This window comes from Sinohyriopsis cumingii, chromosome 6 (assembly GCF_028554795.1).
Source record: "Sinohyriopsis cumingii isolate HCF-2022 chromosome 6, ASM2855479v2, whole genome shotgun sequence".
In the NCBI taxonomy this organism is placed as follows: Eukaryota; Metazoa; Mollusca; class Bivalvia; order Unionida; family Unionidae; genus Sinohyriopsis; species Sinohyriopsis cumingii.
In genome coordinates, this window is record NC_142966.1 from 164,882,898 (window position 1) to 164,899,282 (window position 16,385).

Genomic DNA, 16,385 nt, shown 5'->3' on the forward strand with positions numbered 1-16,385 from the left:
AAGGAATGACTAAGCATGTACTTCTATGAGCGAGATACATGCATGCATGCATACATACATACATACATACATACATGCATCCACATTATTTCATCAACATACAAATAAGGAATGAATATGATACATTGTGATATGACATAGATGAGAATATTATTATTATTATTATTATTATTATTATTATTATTATTATGATTATTATTATTATTATTATCGAGACAGTAAGATATATGCATATGGATATGTGTGTTACACATCAATGTTAGGCCTTGCAGCTTGAAAAAGTTGATATTTTGTTTTACATATTCCAATCAATGAAACAATAAGGATTATTTGGTCCAGCTAAACGCGAAATTTATAGACCTTTCAATATATTGCAACTGGTTTTTTTATATATATCTGGGTGTTTCCTTGTGGTCTTACTCCTCTGGTTGAGAATATTTTTTTTTTCGTGAGGGAGATACTTTTCTGGTGAAAATGCCTCATCGTCTCATTCCCATGTTAGCCTTTCTATGTGCAGTGAAATAGTTTCCATTATGACTTGATTCATTCTGCATTCTTGTACATTCTGTTACAGCTCTATGGACATAAATGTCAGAAAGAAATAAAACCACCAATGTTTGTAAAACATGACAATAAATGTAATTATTAAGTCAAAAAAAATGAAAATGTAAGAGAAATTAATTGTTGTGAATTAAATCCAAATATAGTCATAATAGGTCTAGACAAATACAAAGTAATCGAATGTTCGGAATGAATTTCACATACTCAGATGCTCTGGTCAGCCAACATTTCTGATGCATTACAATAGCATTGTCAAGAACCACTTTCAACAATTTCACAATAATCCCAGAATAAATTTTAGTCCAATGAGTACTTTGTTATTCCAATGAATAATGCACACCGATGTTTCATCTTAAATTATATCTAAGAACAACATCAAATACATGTGCAAACTGATGCTAAATCAAGACTATACAATAAGAATGAAGTAATTGTCAAGTTCTACCTACCTATATATATATATATATATATATATATATATATATATATATATATATATTATTTTTTCAGCCATATAGTCCTAACAATCAATTTTTTCCTAGTCGCAACGTGATATTTCACAATATCCCGCGTAGTTAAAGAACCCACCTAACCTACCATCCAACGATACATATCTTAGTTCTTCCAAGCACAGCACCAAACTTGTAAGTAAGTATATGATTTATATTAGTAAGGGTCGTAAACAAGCACGCATAGCTCCCATGCAATATACAGACATGTTTAGTGTTTGGCGCAGCGTATATATATATATATATATATATATATATATATATATATATATATATATATATATAGACGATGCTACCGATATTTGTAATAATCTCCGTCTACATAGAATCATCACTGTATGGTTTGGGAATTTCAATTCACTACCCATATCACATCAGAAATTTTCCTTCGGTACTTCGTTCCCAAACATTTTAAAAAAAAACCTCTAACGGATGTTCCAAGATAATATAACATGCCTGTTAGTCGATAGGTGCAATTTCATCGACATCCTGCGAATCCTCAACTAAGTCTCTCGTATTATATAGTTTCTTGGATTATCTTGATCGACTCTGGCAAAGCAATCAGTAATTGCCGTCCATTCTCTAGTGGCTTTCTTGATATCATTGGCGCCTTTACTGTCTTGACAACTTGAGCAGGATTGGGCTTCTGTACCTATCATCTTTGTCATTAGTTTCGTGTTTTATCGTGTGGCGGTACACACATTTGTTCAAAAGCCGCTGAGATGTGTTCTCTTGTGGCTTGATGCGATCGAAATATATCACTGACAACTATGTAATGGCAAATAAGTTGTAGTCTAGATTCGTGGTGTCGGTCAGTATCAGATATGATAACGTCGCTGGCGGAACAAAAGGTTGAAGGGGTTTTCATGGCACCCAAACACTGAATCATCGTGCACGACATTACTATTATGTTGTGTGTCAGTAATGTCAACGGTAGGGGTTGCATCAATCGTATAATGGAACTGAAAGGGTTCATCGGATATTTCGTATACTTGGACTATCGGTGATTTGAAGTTATCCTAGTAAGTTATATTATGGTAGATCTTCCGTGCATGGTGTAGTCAAGTATAGTCGATTTCACTTTAACAATCGCATATTCAGGTTCAGCAACAATTGATTTTTCCTTAACACGGCCTTGCAAAAATAATTGACACACAAATTGAGTTCGGAAATATGAAACTTTGCTTCAGTGCTCGGGTTTCGCCGGCGCAGTTAAATCAATGACAGATAAATCTGCTCACTTTCGATCGCACCGAATGTAGAATGTTTGTTCCTGTACATAATATCAATATCTATGGAGCAAGGGATTTTCTTTTATTAAACATTCTACGTCCATGGGCGGATCTGAAAACTAACCAACTTGTGGTAATGAGGATTAAAGATCATAGTCAAAAGCATATTTTATTCCTCCGGGATCCAAGACAAATACTGCGATCAAGGAATATGCTAAATAAACGACTTGATTCAAATAAGGAACCGAAGTTCTGAGTAGAATCTTTAAATCGCGTCGATGCAGCACGGTCTTGCATATACAAAATTTAACTATATATGTGTTCGTCAAGAAGCAAACGTGTACCTCATCAATCACTTGACTGCGATTTTCAATCATAAGCCTAGAGTAAGAAGCGCCACGTAGATTGCCAAAGGAGGCTTGAAGATCAGAATTGCACCTGGTGATCATAAGTCCTATCTTGGACAAAGTCGAGTTGTCATGATGTATACGCGAAGTCTTGATATTACAAACTAGGAGTCGAAACTGGCCACAATATTGTACAGTTATGCGCGGTTATCGGGCGTGTGAAGCAGCCGTTGGAAAGTTAATGTACGGTGCAACAGCTAACCAGAGCGTCATCAGACATTGGCTGGCCAAACAAGTGTTATGGCAGATTAATTTAACCGGATCTAGGAGAGTTTCTTATGGGTGGTTTGATGTTTCGACGCTGTTCCACGTGAATATATTAGCGGCAATGCCAGTGTTATACTTGCCGATGTCAGAAGCATGTGCAGGGAATACCATGCTGACAAATTCTAACTTACCATCTATTGTTGGTAGTTTCGATGATGATCTGTATTGTCTCGCTCAAGATATGATGCAGTTAAGATAGCCCATACACTTTGGAGCTAGAAAATGTTGATTCCTTCGAAAAGGGTTGAGCGGGCATGTACAAACACGAATTTCTGCGCATCTTGAAAAAAATGCATCCTGAACCTTCCTGGATGTCAATCCTTCTGAGAACTGAAGCAAAAACCTTTTTTATTTTATCATTAGGATCCTCGGTGTCTGTATAGTACAAGACTACAAATGCACCATTTGCTATGCACCTGCGTGCTATTTTAACTCATTTTATACCTTCCGAAAAGCGAATTCGCACGAAGAAGTCGGCAATTAGAATAATGTTCCCATAGATCCGAAAGGCAGAGCCGTTTCATTCAAGATAAACGCCTTCAGCAATGTTGATGTGATTCCACTACACAAAATGTGAGAGAAGTTTCTTAGCGTGTCGGATTGACTTATTTTGTTTTGGGGTTAATTACCGGTAAACGGAGGAATCACAAAAGCGCCTTTGCAACTTAAACTCTTGAGTTCGGATTCGATGACGAACCTACGCTACAACCAGAGGCAATTGTAGCTGACATCGATACCGTGGAGGTTTCATCTATCAGCGACCACACGTGTAACGCCAGTCCACGTAGACCCTGAAGCAATATTGATAGGTAAGTGGGCTGCATTCTCTGAAAGCTGTTTTTTATTAGTAGCCATCGCACATCTGGAGGAAGTCTGCCATCCTTATACCTCTTGGTATTTTTGGTCTGTGGTATCGGGCGAATCGCTTGAGTTGATTCACAGCCGGTGAGCCTAAATAATACAATTGTATAATTGCTGTTTTGAAAAATATGTTTGTGTTTTATCATTTTTACATTATAAGTATCGGAACCAATAATCGCTTTGATCCTATATATCATTTTATTGAATTGTTTGTTTGTTCTACGTTTGTGTTCGTGAACCTTAGGCCGCAGCTCAGGATGACACTTTACTATGGATCCCATGACCTCATTTGTCTCCAATATCACATTATAGGTGATCGATCATTAATTGCAACATGCAAGAAAGTGAGATTTACTATATTTATATTGGCATATTCTGCCTCACATTTCACGTTGTCTAAGGGCAAACACACTTGCATCTACTTCTTCCAAATGCCAACGAATTTTACATATTCTTACAAGAAAAGAAAGGTTCGTGCTTCTGGTTATTCTTTATTTACATGCTTAGTCTGCTTGCGTGTGCGTATTTGTGTGTGGAAGTCATATGTATGTCATATGATAAAGGTATTTATATTATTGATTTGCTCATTATGCGCGATTCCAGCAGCAATTTATTAGTGTAGTTTCATTTTTACTTTATCAAAATCAGAAATAACAGTCAACTGGATACGCCAAATGTCTTCACTGTCTTCGCTGTCTTCGTTGGTGGTTACACTGTCTTCTATGTCTTTGTTGGGTATTTAAATATCTTCATTCACCGGCGACTCAGTTAACGTCATATGCATGAAGGTGCCTTGCACAAAGGCATAAAGTGGCGTTTTTCTCGCTCTTTACATTTTTCTCTTAGTTTCTCGCTAAAACAGTTAATTTATAAAGGTGCTCCGAATTTGAAAATGTACAGGCCGACGGTAGGTCAGTAGATGGGAAAAAACATAAATCAGTCGCTAAATTGTGGATGTTTGAAGCTAATCTCCGTGGCATGTTTAGAAACACATATTTTCCATGAGCGACACGTCTATATACTATTGCTATAGCACGTGTAGAGATAAACATTTAGGAAAGTGGTTCCCAGCCCTCGGGTAGCGACCCGAGTCAGGGTCGCAAAAACTTTCTGGAGGGTCGCGTAGAATCGCCATGATTTGTTCTCGAAATGTCAAAAGTAGGTTGTGAGGCTCCGGAAATATTTTTTTACGGCCGCAGACAAACAAGGATGAGAACCATTGATGCAAGATAATGTGCTAAATTAACGTTTAATCTAATATATAAAGTACACAAAAGGAAGTAAATGCTCATTATGTATAACGTATTATAATTAAAAGGAAAGATAACACATTTTAGTAAGCCAACCTTTAGCTTTATATCCAGCAATTTTAGTATTAAATAGATGTGTGGACAATTAGCAAGATATAAGGCTTATATAAAGGGTGATATAAGTACTGATACATATATTTAAAATTATTTTCACCCAATATATTTTTCAAAACTTATATCAGGTGCTGTAAAAGAATATTGTAAACTTGAAAACGTAGGAATCGCCTAATGACACAATACTATTTAATATTATTGCTAACTAACCTGAATATGGGCTTTAGAAACCTACACGCGGCAAATACAAGCAATGTTCATTCAAGTGTTCCGTATTATATTTACAATGAATGTATATGCTATCCTCGTACGAAACAAGGGGATAAAATACTGATAATCGTGAAAAAAATGCATCTATCATAATGCATCCACTCCTTTATATACAGAATATGAAAAATTTCGTCATCAGAGGTTTTGAGCATTTTGCTTCAGCTAGATTGTAAAATGCTACAAAAACAATAACAATACGCCTTAGTTCATCGAATCTTACCCTCAAATCATACAAGAAAGTGTAACTTTGAAACCGCATGTTCTTTGTTTGGGGAAGGGACAAGTCGCTTTTTTAGCCATGTCACATTAATCTTCCTTGTCCAGTTATGCTGTATACACACCTACAACCATGAACTTTATACGGGAAAGAATTTCCTTTAAGTGTCAATATTTAATATGGTTCATAACCTATACCTCCTCCACAGTTTGTCGTTCTTTCTCTCCAAATATATCAATATAACTACAAGCATGTATGTATATTCTTTTAGACAGTATCTTAGCTCGCAGCAAACATGGCGTCCTATCATTATATTGACCTTTGAACAAGATAGACGACAAAATGTTCGAGTCAAAAAAAGAAGTCTCCATATGGCAAGAAAATTCACAAACATTGAGGCAATATACCGATACGTCAGATAAACCAAATTTATGTAGCATGTATCGTTACATACCTGGACCTGATTCGCATTTTCTCTAGGTGAATATATATTGCCGTTTATAATTGTGCTGCAGATGTCACATACTTACCATATATAAAATAGCTTCAAGTTTAGATTATCCTTACTACAACGGAGATAATATTTTCTTCGACCCACCCATTTCCCCGCAAAAAATCATTGAATCTATAGTTATCTAGGACGATTCGAGTTTATCTGGAGACATTATGTAATTTACTTCCCCCTAAATAGCATAGTATCCCAGATAAATATATTTAACATGAATTGCATGTGCATCTGCTGGAGAGACATCATATAGGTTTGATTTCTTGGTAGATAATGCTAGTTAAAGAGCATTAGAAAATCACAACAGATAAGGTCATACATTGTGTGTATTAATATCTAATTCAGGTAAGCTTAGTTTATGTTTGAATCTATATTTATATACTACCTGTCATCAACTTGCAATATCCACAAATAATTTAACATACAATGAATGGTGTCCATCTAATAAAAATATACATTGCATAGCCTTATGTGGAGGTCAATTATGGAACTCGAAATTGGCACACATTCAGTAATGTAAGACCTCATATGTATCAATCGCCTGTTTAACTCTAGAGCCAATCAGGGTTGTCCTTATAGATGAAAATTTGATCCATATACATTTAATCTCAATTAGGTATGAGCTACATATTATTCTTTGTTTCTTATTTCTGGCTATAGTCCCGACTTTTCTTATTGGAAGACATTTTTAGCTAGCATCTGTAAACGTGTTTATATCTTTAACATGGGATTCCTGAGAAACGTATCCCTGGATTGATCAAGCATAGTAACCTCGACTCATTCATGCGAGAATCGACGATACTTGCTGCGGGTAACCAGATTGTGGCTATTTTCTTGTAACGAAATTAATTTCTCAGCAACAATTTGGAGAAAATAAAATAATGACATATTGCCAATATGAGATCCATAGACACACGCATGATGAAAGCTCGCCCCTGGCTATCTCATTTTGTATTTATGCCACGTATTGCTTTCAAAGAGAAGACAAGATATAATAATAGGCCCATAATAGGCCCAGTGCAAATGCGTTAGGTCGATATTACCATACTCTACTTGATAAACCAGTGTTGAGATAAAATGCTCCTATCATGCAGGACTATTTTGTTAAGTTGATACGATAATGGGTGAGCATGAACGTGCCCCAGTTAGTACTTTTTTCTTTTTAAATGTAGTCTCTACACAAAAATTGGAACATCATGATGAAGGTTTCCTTATAAAGCACAAACTGTTCTGGAAAAGAAAATATATTATCTGCTAATAATGAAATCTACACAATGTCTGTTACTTTTATCAGAGAAGCGGATATTGCTTGTAATTCAGGTCAATTATCTGCACAACATTAATTTCTTATATGATTTTAACACTTTCATTAGAAACGGAGTATTCAAAGCTAAAACGTTCAACAGAGTATAGTTTAATTATTTGCAAATAACTATATAGGTTTGCATTATAGTCTTTAAGCATTTAGACATAAACGTTTTATAATAAAGATGGAAGACTCTCTCCATGAATTAGGTCACGTGCATAATCTAATGTTTGTTCTATCCAGCTCATTGCATTACTCTAACATTACGAGACATACTAGAAGAAATGTCCTGGGATAGGTGTTGCTAGTAATAATATTTTTTCGTAATAACCAAGCTATTTGTGAGTGGGTTTTACAGTATTAAAATAAAAATCCAGCGAATACGTAATTTTCCACAATTCACAACATATTTAATTAATTGGACAATGCCCACAGGCCAGCCACTTTTTCAAAATATACTTGTTATGGCCCACATTACTGTACCCTTATCATAACACTTTTTTGTCATTAGGTTATGAAAGTAATTGAAAGTAAAATAATATAAAAAGTTAACAATGGCCTAATAACAAAAGTGACCTCCTTTTCTGATCTTCGTTTAACTCCTTGGGGACATAATCAATCATGAATGACAGCTTTACTAAAGTATAAGAGTCCGCAGCGGCTGGTAATAGAGTTAGACGCATTACATAATGTCTAGGGTATGCACAGTTCCCGTAAGGAAGGACAAGAATATATATTACAAAAATATCTGGCTTGATACAAAAGCTTTACTTCGTGATTAATTCAACATGTTTGTATAAAACAATTATAAATGTTTAAAACGTGGGAATTTAATTTTTCGGAAGTGTCATATTGCAGTATATTTACATTTGTTGCTGAGTCTTCTTAAAGCGCAAACTAAACGAACACCATGGGTCTGTTTAACCTATAGGTGGCTACCGAACGTTATATACCATCACAAAAATATTGCTATAACTAAACTAGAGCGTAAAGTGAAGTAATAAATACAGTGTCATGTTTTGGAAAAGTTGGAGTATGTTTCCAGACTCTTCATGTAATGCAGTATGCACTCGTAGCAAAACTGGAATTGTTCCTGCGTAAAGAAAGAAAAGAAAATAAATTAATGCGTGCATATAAAGAAGCAAAGCAGGAACAAGCCAGTTGGCGTTATTTCACAGACTCGGTGGCTCGTTTGGATCATTGAATAATATATAATCACAGTGTTCCCAAACATGTATCATTAGAAATAGTTCGTATTCAACCTGCTTGTAATCCACTATTTAGCCTCACTTGAACAAAACATTAAATTGCAACGTTATCTATTGATTGAATATCATCTATCAAAATGATTCCGCCCATAACACAATATAAAGTGACTACCCGGCATTTGAGTAAATGTACGGATAAGTAAGGACTGATTCTTACATAGTTTGGTATGATCTGTTGACGTATCGCCCTCGACCTTTTGATGGTTTGGGTAATTGCCACGTCTCCCTCTACCTTTAGTCTCTCTATAACCGTGGATATCACACAGTACAATCCGCTTCTCTGTGCACCGTTTCTATAGACAGACATGTACATATTTTAACACCACTAGCATTAGACCATGATGATGTTAAATGAAATGATCCTGCACCGATTTCCGGGCTTTTACTGATAAATCATATACTTATTAATAGCGGAAGAATGGCGTTTACATTATAAAATAAAAAAATTAAAAAAACGATATTAAATTAAATGTGCATGTTATAGGAAAATTATAAAGATAATGCGAATGGCGTTCTTAATTTCAGTAAGCCAAGTACATATTATATGTATAAACATATATCAGTCTATATCGCAATATGAAGTGGTACATAGCTTTGATTATGCATATATACAAGTAAATCGGTCCAATATTTAATTGTTACATTCTGTATACTCCAGGACTTTAAGCGTCCATTTTAGAGCAAATACATCATAGAAATCATACGGTGGGAAGGAGAGATCCTTTATATTTATATGGTACATTTAGACATGTTAGTTGGTAGCATCAAGAAACACTATATATGCGAAGCAAATCAGTTCAGATTGTTTGCAATGCAGCAAGATCATTAAAATTATTGATTCAGAGGAAATTATACCTGGATCAATCTTTCACAATTTATTTATTTAGTCATGACGCAAAATGCATATATTTCTAGATTTTAACAGAGTGTTAGATTCATGGTCTAAGGGAACGTACAGGCAGTGGACAACAACAGGTTTGGCTTCCGTTTCCTTTTGCCATGTTTCAACGTCACACAAAAACTGTAGGACTGAGTCAGTGCTTCCGGGGACATTCGAATTTTCAGCCCAGTTTGTAAACTGAAATTGTTTCACGAGTCTGTAATGCTCTTCCTGAAAGTATGTATACGTAAGGTAGTTTGTTTTCAGATATAATAACCTTATGCCCAGGCTTGAACCATGTAATAATTTCATAGTACATCAATGTTTTCATGGGACACAGTTACATGATATTTGTAGTAAATACATGTTTGAAGCACATAATAAGCCGCGATCTCGCTTCCTACATTCATAATTACTGAAAAAGATAAAAGGATTGGAAACAGGTTTTACAGCTGACTCTATAAATTTCAAGTGTCATAATAAAAGCAAGACGTATACAGTCTAAACATATATCTAGTTTCGAGTAATTAATACTACTACTACTACTACTACTACTGCTACTACTACTACTACTACTACTACTACTACTAATAATAATAATAATAATAATAATAATGACGATGATGAGGATAAGGATCCTGTTTTGGACATGGTAGCTGAGACGACATACTAACACTCCTAGCTGGACCTGAATTTCTAGTCAGCTGGTATGTCCAGTTAGACAAATCGTGACTCGGTTAAAATGGATTCAGACAAATTAAAAAGTGAATACGGTTGACATTAGAGAACGAATGTCAAGGTAAGAGTCTTGCGGTCCAGGTATACGAGACCATGGATCGCTCCTTTGGCCTAGTGGTTAGAGCGTACTCCTCGGATGCGGGAGGTGGCTGGGTCGAACCCGGCCAATTCATATCTAAGACTTATAAAAATGAATCTATGCGCTCAGTATTAAGAGGTATTATTAAAATTAGTCAGCCTGGGGTCGGGATAGTGTGACTGAGTTGAACATCATGCAACATATCTACGGCATGATACCCAACTTCTATACATCACTAATAACTGACACACGGCAGTGATATAAATGAAAATTTTGTAAAGTTACGTTGAAAATCCAAATCACACACACATTTACAACATGCCTAGATAGATTTAATCTCTTTTGGTGATATTTGAACCTGACTGCAATACATTCGAATCGGGGTTTAGTCACAAAATCGACATTTTAGTTTTTTCTCCCTTGCGTAATATTATTCGAAATTATATTACTGTAAATCACTTCTGCCTTCGTTCAACTCATACGGGCTTACCATTGTAAAATAAGTAACATAAAAGAGTGACAAGCAACAAACTTGGTAAAATTCAACAAATAATCTATCTCCTTAAAATACAAAGTGAACATGAAAAAGAGAACTTTGGGTATTGCGAAATAAATCCCAAAGAAGTATAGAATTACAGACACAAGCCCTAAAAATATAAGTTCTGAATAAACTTTAGTTAGAAACTATATTAAATCAAAGGCTGAAGGAATAGATGTGTGTGTTTTGAGTTGTGCCCTGTAACGTGGCGTTTTACCAGCAGTCCTTTATTGAAACAGTAATATAATTCCAGGTGTGAATTCACTAAAGGTCCCAGTGAATATCTTTGTCCAAGAATCGTATTTTATGGGCAATCTGAATTTCCTAAGACAAATCACTTGAATTAATTAATCTGAAGAAAGATAGTCCAGGCCATATGAACTACAAAGTGTTGACACTAAAGAAACTTAAGAAATTACATTAAAGGATATTCAGAGTGTAGGTTGCTGATGATTCGATTCACAAGAAGGTCGAAATTGTTTCAGCGTTCAGGAAACAAAACTCCTTCAACGCCCCTAATACGTCAATATGAAGGCAAAAATAAAGGTATAGTGTCAAAGGTGTATGTCATAATTATCAAATATGTTGCAACTGAGCATGCAAACAATTCGACATTGTTTCAAATCTCGTAAGTTCCGAGTCTCTACAGTAGAATATGAAAACATATTTAGTTTCGCGACTGGTCACCTACTCTCTATCTTATAAAAGGGTTTAATTGCGACTATATATATACAACAGTTTTCCCAAAACCCAATTTTCGCTAACAGAAATAAGATAAAAAATTCACACATTTTCTCCACATTTCCACGCCACACCGATATTATTTCAAACTTTTTATATTTTTTGCTCTAACGCTAACGATGGACATGCAAACAATATGCAGTTGGTTGATTGTTGTTTTTTATATAGAATTATAAAATGCAAATGCTTTCCTGAACCAGCTATATATTGTTCCTAAGGAATAGGAATAAAATATAAACTAAATTGGAAGAAGAACACAATCATAATAACTGTACACTTTAAGACCATCCCTGTATTACTGATAGAAATTGCAAGTCTCTTGAAATATGATTTCCGAAGCAAAATCTTAATGAGCCTAATTCGCTTACGATTTTAAATACTTTCACATATTACAAAAGGTGTTTTCAATAACAAATTCCACTGGGCTGAGAACAGATACCTTTATCAAATTACTCCGAAACCACTGATTGGAACGAAGGTGTAAACATGCAGCAAATTAGCTAAGACAGACACAGTATCGACAGCGATATGATGTATGTACCCGACAATTTTTAAAATGGTCTTACCCCGATAAGGGAGAATGACAGAGCACGCTCAATGTAGTTGTTGCATTTTTCTTGATTTCTTAGTCGTACAGAGAAAGGTCCATACCGCGCTTCACCTTCTCTCGGCCAATAGATTCCAATCTGAAAAAAAAATCAATTTCGTTCTTCAAGTTAATTAAACTAATTAAAAAAGAAATCATTTGTAAAATCAAAAGGCGAAATTGTCCATCATTCGTCATTTGCTTCAAAGAATCGAATAAGTATTTAGATTATTACCTGCCGTTTAAAAGTATCAAATTGTATTTATCCTTCAAATACATAATATAACATTTGTTAAGATAATCTTTGAATGTAAATATATTCAAAATGTCTTCGAATAGTTCGAATTCAACTCATTTTAGTACATTACGGATGCGTGATCGTGATTGAAAAGAATCAAGCAAGTAACATTATTAGATGCTCACCGAGACAGTTAATTGTTTCACTAATTTTGCAACATGATACAAGAAAGCATGAATCGCATACTTCTCTACTTTATCAGAAATGAGTTTTACTGGAATTTGAGAACATATTTAAACAACAAAAATCCAGTCCTGACCGACCATGTAAGGAATATTAGTTTATGTTAATGCTTAAACGTTCTTATTATTTTAATATTGTATTATGCCATCATCTAATAAGGTTGATGTATATGAATAATGATTTATTGATGTGCAATGTAGCTCTTGCCATGAACACATTTGTCGCTGAATACGTTTTGTTCGAATTCAGTGAATTTTAGGTCCGTTATAAGTGAAGACAATGTGTATGGTGTATGATACACTTTTCTACGAACAAAAATATATTTTATCCTGAGATCAACTTAGGGAGAAGTATATATGACAATTCATGAAATGCACTATCATCACATTTGGACAATTAAACTTCACAACATCTTGCACTTTAAGCACTTAATGCCGTGTATGACCATGTATATACGTCCTAATACGTTTTTTTTATTCTGCAATAGTTCCTGTGGGAGTTTATAAATATGGAAATAAGCTACGAAGTAAGTTTTTGCACTCCTATTATTGGCATGTGACAAAACAATATAATATAATCCTTCTATGGTGTGTCATTTTAAAACATATGGTTATTGTAATGCGAGTATATATAACTGTATGTTGCGTATTAAGATCAATACATAATACTAATAACTAATATAAGACCTTATGCCGTCAAAGTCCATCTAAATGAACTGTAATCAACGCAATCAAATTCATCCTGGCATTATTTATTTAAACATCATTGTTCATTAATAAATTATTTCTTTCTGGCACAAATAATGAATTATATCCTGAGGTAAGTATCCAGGTTGATGGTTTACCTAATAATAACACACCGTTTTAGAAACGTCACCCAAAGCCAGGTTAATTTTCACTTGCTTATTATGATCTGTCTTATGTGACTGTATTAAAATGTCTTGTTTATAAACCTTGCTTGTGTACTATGAAATGGTATCACCGTACATTGTCTGTCTTGGAACTCTCTGAGTTGAACATGATGATCGTCTTTATTTCAAAATCGTTGATCATCCTCCAGAAGTCAATAACCGTGTCGTTAAGAGGCATTTGGGTCATAATGAATGCCTTTCTTTGTTTGTGACTCTAGAACGGAAAAAGGATACTTAATAACGAAACAAAAAACGTCGGTCGCCTAATGCTCTATATTGATACGACATTGATTAGTGTGTATGTGTAAAGACATAATTTCTTAAAGCAATACATTTTTATGCACAGAAAACCTTGCTGCAGACATAAATAAAAGCGTTTATGTCAGTATAAGTAGTGGAATAGCTTAAATACAGCATTAAGAAGGCAAAGGTTGTAAAATGAATTATTTGTTTGGAATACATGTAAAGACATACTCACTGGTAGTACAACCGCGTTGATGTAATCATTTCTTCCCGAGACTGGTGTATTAAGACAAACTCTGTGTCGGTCAGCTGAAAAGTAAATTTTTTTCGATATATTTAAACTCAAGTCATATTGTTCCAATTTATTCTCTGTTTTCAGATTAAATTTAATTACAGAAAGAAATTTTGTGAATGGTACACACAAAATATTATTGAAAAATCAATATATGGAATGGAACAGAGTGAATTTCAATTTAATCCAAACATCATATTGTTACAACATTATGCGCATTTTCGGTTAAAGATTCATTCAAAATATGCTTACAACACCACAGAAGAAACATATTAGTAGACACAGTTTAGGCATTCAAAATGTTCATGAGAACAAAATATTTCCCTGGTCAGTAAATTATGAAGCCTTGATTAAACAATAACTGTATTTCTGGAACAAAACAAACATTAGGTCGTAGCAAAGTAGAAAGATCATAAGTTACACTTGGCACAATCATCTTTTATAAAGTTAAGTGTGTCCTTTTATGTTATCGAGATTCACAAGCATTTTTGGAACGTCAATGAATTATAGTAAAAATCACAGTTAGTCATAGTCAACAGAATTGCTTTTGTTTGGGATATATCTCTCTTTTTCTCCTGCATCCATGTCTTATGTGATGTTTGTTTAGTGAAACACTTGTAACTAATAGATCACGATCGCGTGACCAATAGGTTTCAATTCCTAACGTGTAATATTTTTTGTGATTCATTTAGGTTTTTTCTAACTTAAAGTTTATCTAGATAATTTGCCTTTTTTGTTGCTTTCTGATATCTTAAATGTGTAGACACTCAAATGGTGTGTGGATGTATTTGCATTTGTGATATTGCCAGTTTTAATACAACTTACATGATTATTCTGTAAATCTAGCTAAATAAAATTATTTTGGAATATAACAGTATGTCAATGGAATGTAACAAATTACCGGGTAAAATATTGTCATGTCTATTTTTAGTTCTATTTTCGATATGCTTGGCAGCAGTGAACTCGTCTTGATTTGAATTCCCTTCCTCTCCTTCTTCGTCATCCCTTTTGATAGTAGCGTACACTGCCTCGTGGTTTACAACTTCATTGTGCAACCTCTGTAAGACAAGGAAAGTTACGGTCTCCTTATTATGCGAACTATTAACTAAGATAAGAATAATTGTCGCAAATATATTTCACTAGTTATAGTCTGATGTGTTCAAACGTGTTTATTTTCTTTAGTTCATTGGTTAAAATATTATTTAAATAAGAAATTATAAAGTTAAAATTTATAACATGTTCTATCTGCTGCTGCAAAACCTGAATATTCTACTTTTGCAACATGTTAATGCACGCAGACACACATATCATTAATGCTTGATAAACGTATCTTCATAATCGTTTTGTAACCAACTATGAATAATAATTTTCATATTTTCTATGATATTTTTTAATTTTCTAGGAATCAAATTGAAATGATGACAATGATCTAATAATACCTATTCCTAATCTGCATTTTAATGTCTTACAGCTGTCAAGAAGCAAAATATGATGAATAAGGTGTTAATGGTAAAGATACAGACACGATTAACATATTTTTATAACCATATTTTTATATCTTGTTCGATAATCTTTCTGTCTCAGGTAATATCGAGAACATCCAAAATACACTTGAACAATTTTGATATTTATCATTAATGTTTTCAATTTTGTGATTTAGATTTAATCTTTAAAATAAAATATTGGAGGCAGATTTTTAATAACATTGAAATAATCCTTAATCAAACAGAAACCAGTACAAAGTCTCAACCTCGTATTCAAGTTGCAACTTAAATTTCCGGTTCTCAGGATCAAATTCCAATAGCTCACTGTAAACTTTAGGAAAGTTATCTGATGTAGTCGCCGTCCCAGACAGCATCAAAGCCTCCATCAAGGCCTCATGCAAGAATATGTACTGCTCCTGGAATCAAAGTAACACAACTTCTTACCAGAATTTAAACTGTTATATGAAAAGATAATTCATAAGGATTAATTAGTACTTTCTAACTTCAAGTATATCAAAACAATATTTATTCATTGTGGCAGAGATGGGCTTAGTGGAGTTTGTACATCATCTATCTTCATCGTTATTGACAATGCCTTAAACTTATATGTTGTATCTATCCATGGTCATATTGATTTGTATCCTTC

At 34.2% G+C, this 16,385-nt stretch overlaps 1 protein-coding gene across 5 annotated transcripts in view; it reads right to left on the reverse strand.

The window, feature by feature from the left end:
- Window positions 1–1,486: 1,486 nt before the first annotated feature.
- LOC149798460 (receptor-type tyrosine-protein phosphatase kappa-like) overlaps window positions 1,487–16,385 on the reverse strand; it is a 147,854-nt gene continuing 132,955 nt past the window's right edge. For all 5 annotated transcript variants that reach the window (XM_089963661.1, XM_089963663.1, XM_089963660.1 and 2 more), the window contains 8 exons: window positions 16,006–16,155; window positions 15,157–15,313; window positions 14,199–14,272; window positions 13,797–13,934; window positions 12,310–12,429; window positions 9,724–9,878; window positions 8,925–9,060; window positions 1,487–8,592 (listed from right to left, as the gene is read on the reverse strand). In XM_089963661.1, coding sequence (XP_089819787.1) covers window positions 8,512–8,592; window positions 8,925–9,060; window positions 9,724–9,878; window positions 12,310–12,429; window positions 13,797–13,934; window positions 14,199–14,272; window positions 15,157–15,313; window positions 16,006–16,155 — 1,011 coding nt within the window. In that variant the 3' untranslated portion in view covers window positions 1,487–8,511. The remainder of the gene's footprint in view (window positions 8,593–8,924; window positions 9,061–9,723; window positions 9,879–12,309; window positions 12,430–13,796; window positions 13,935–14,198; window positions 14,273–15,156; window positions 15,314–16,005; window positions 16,156–16,385) is intronic.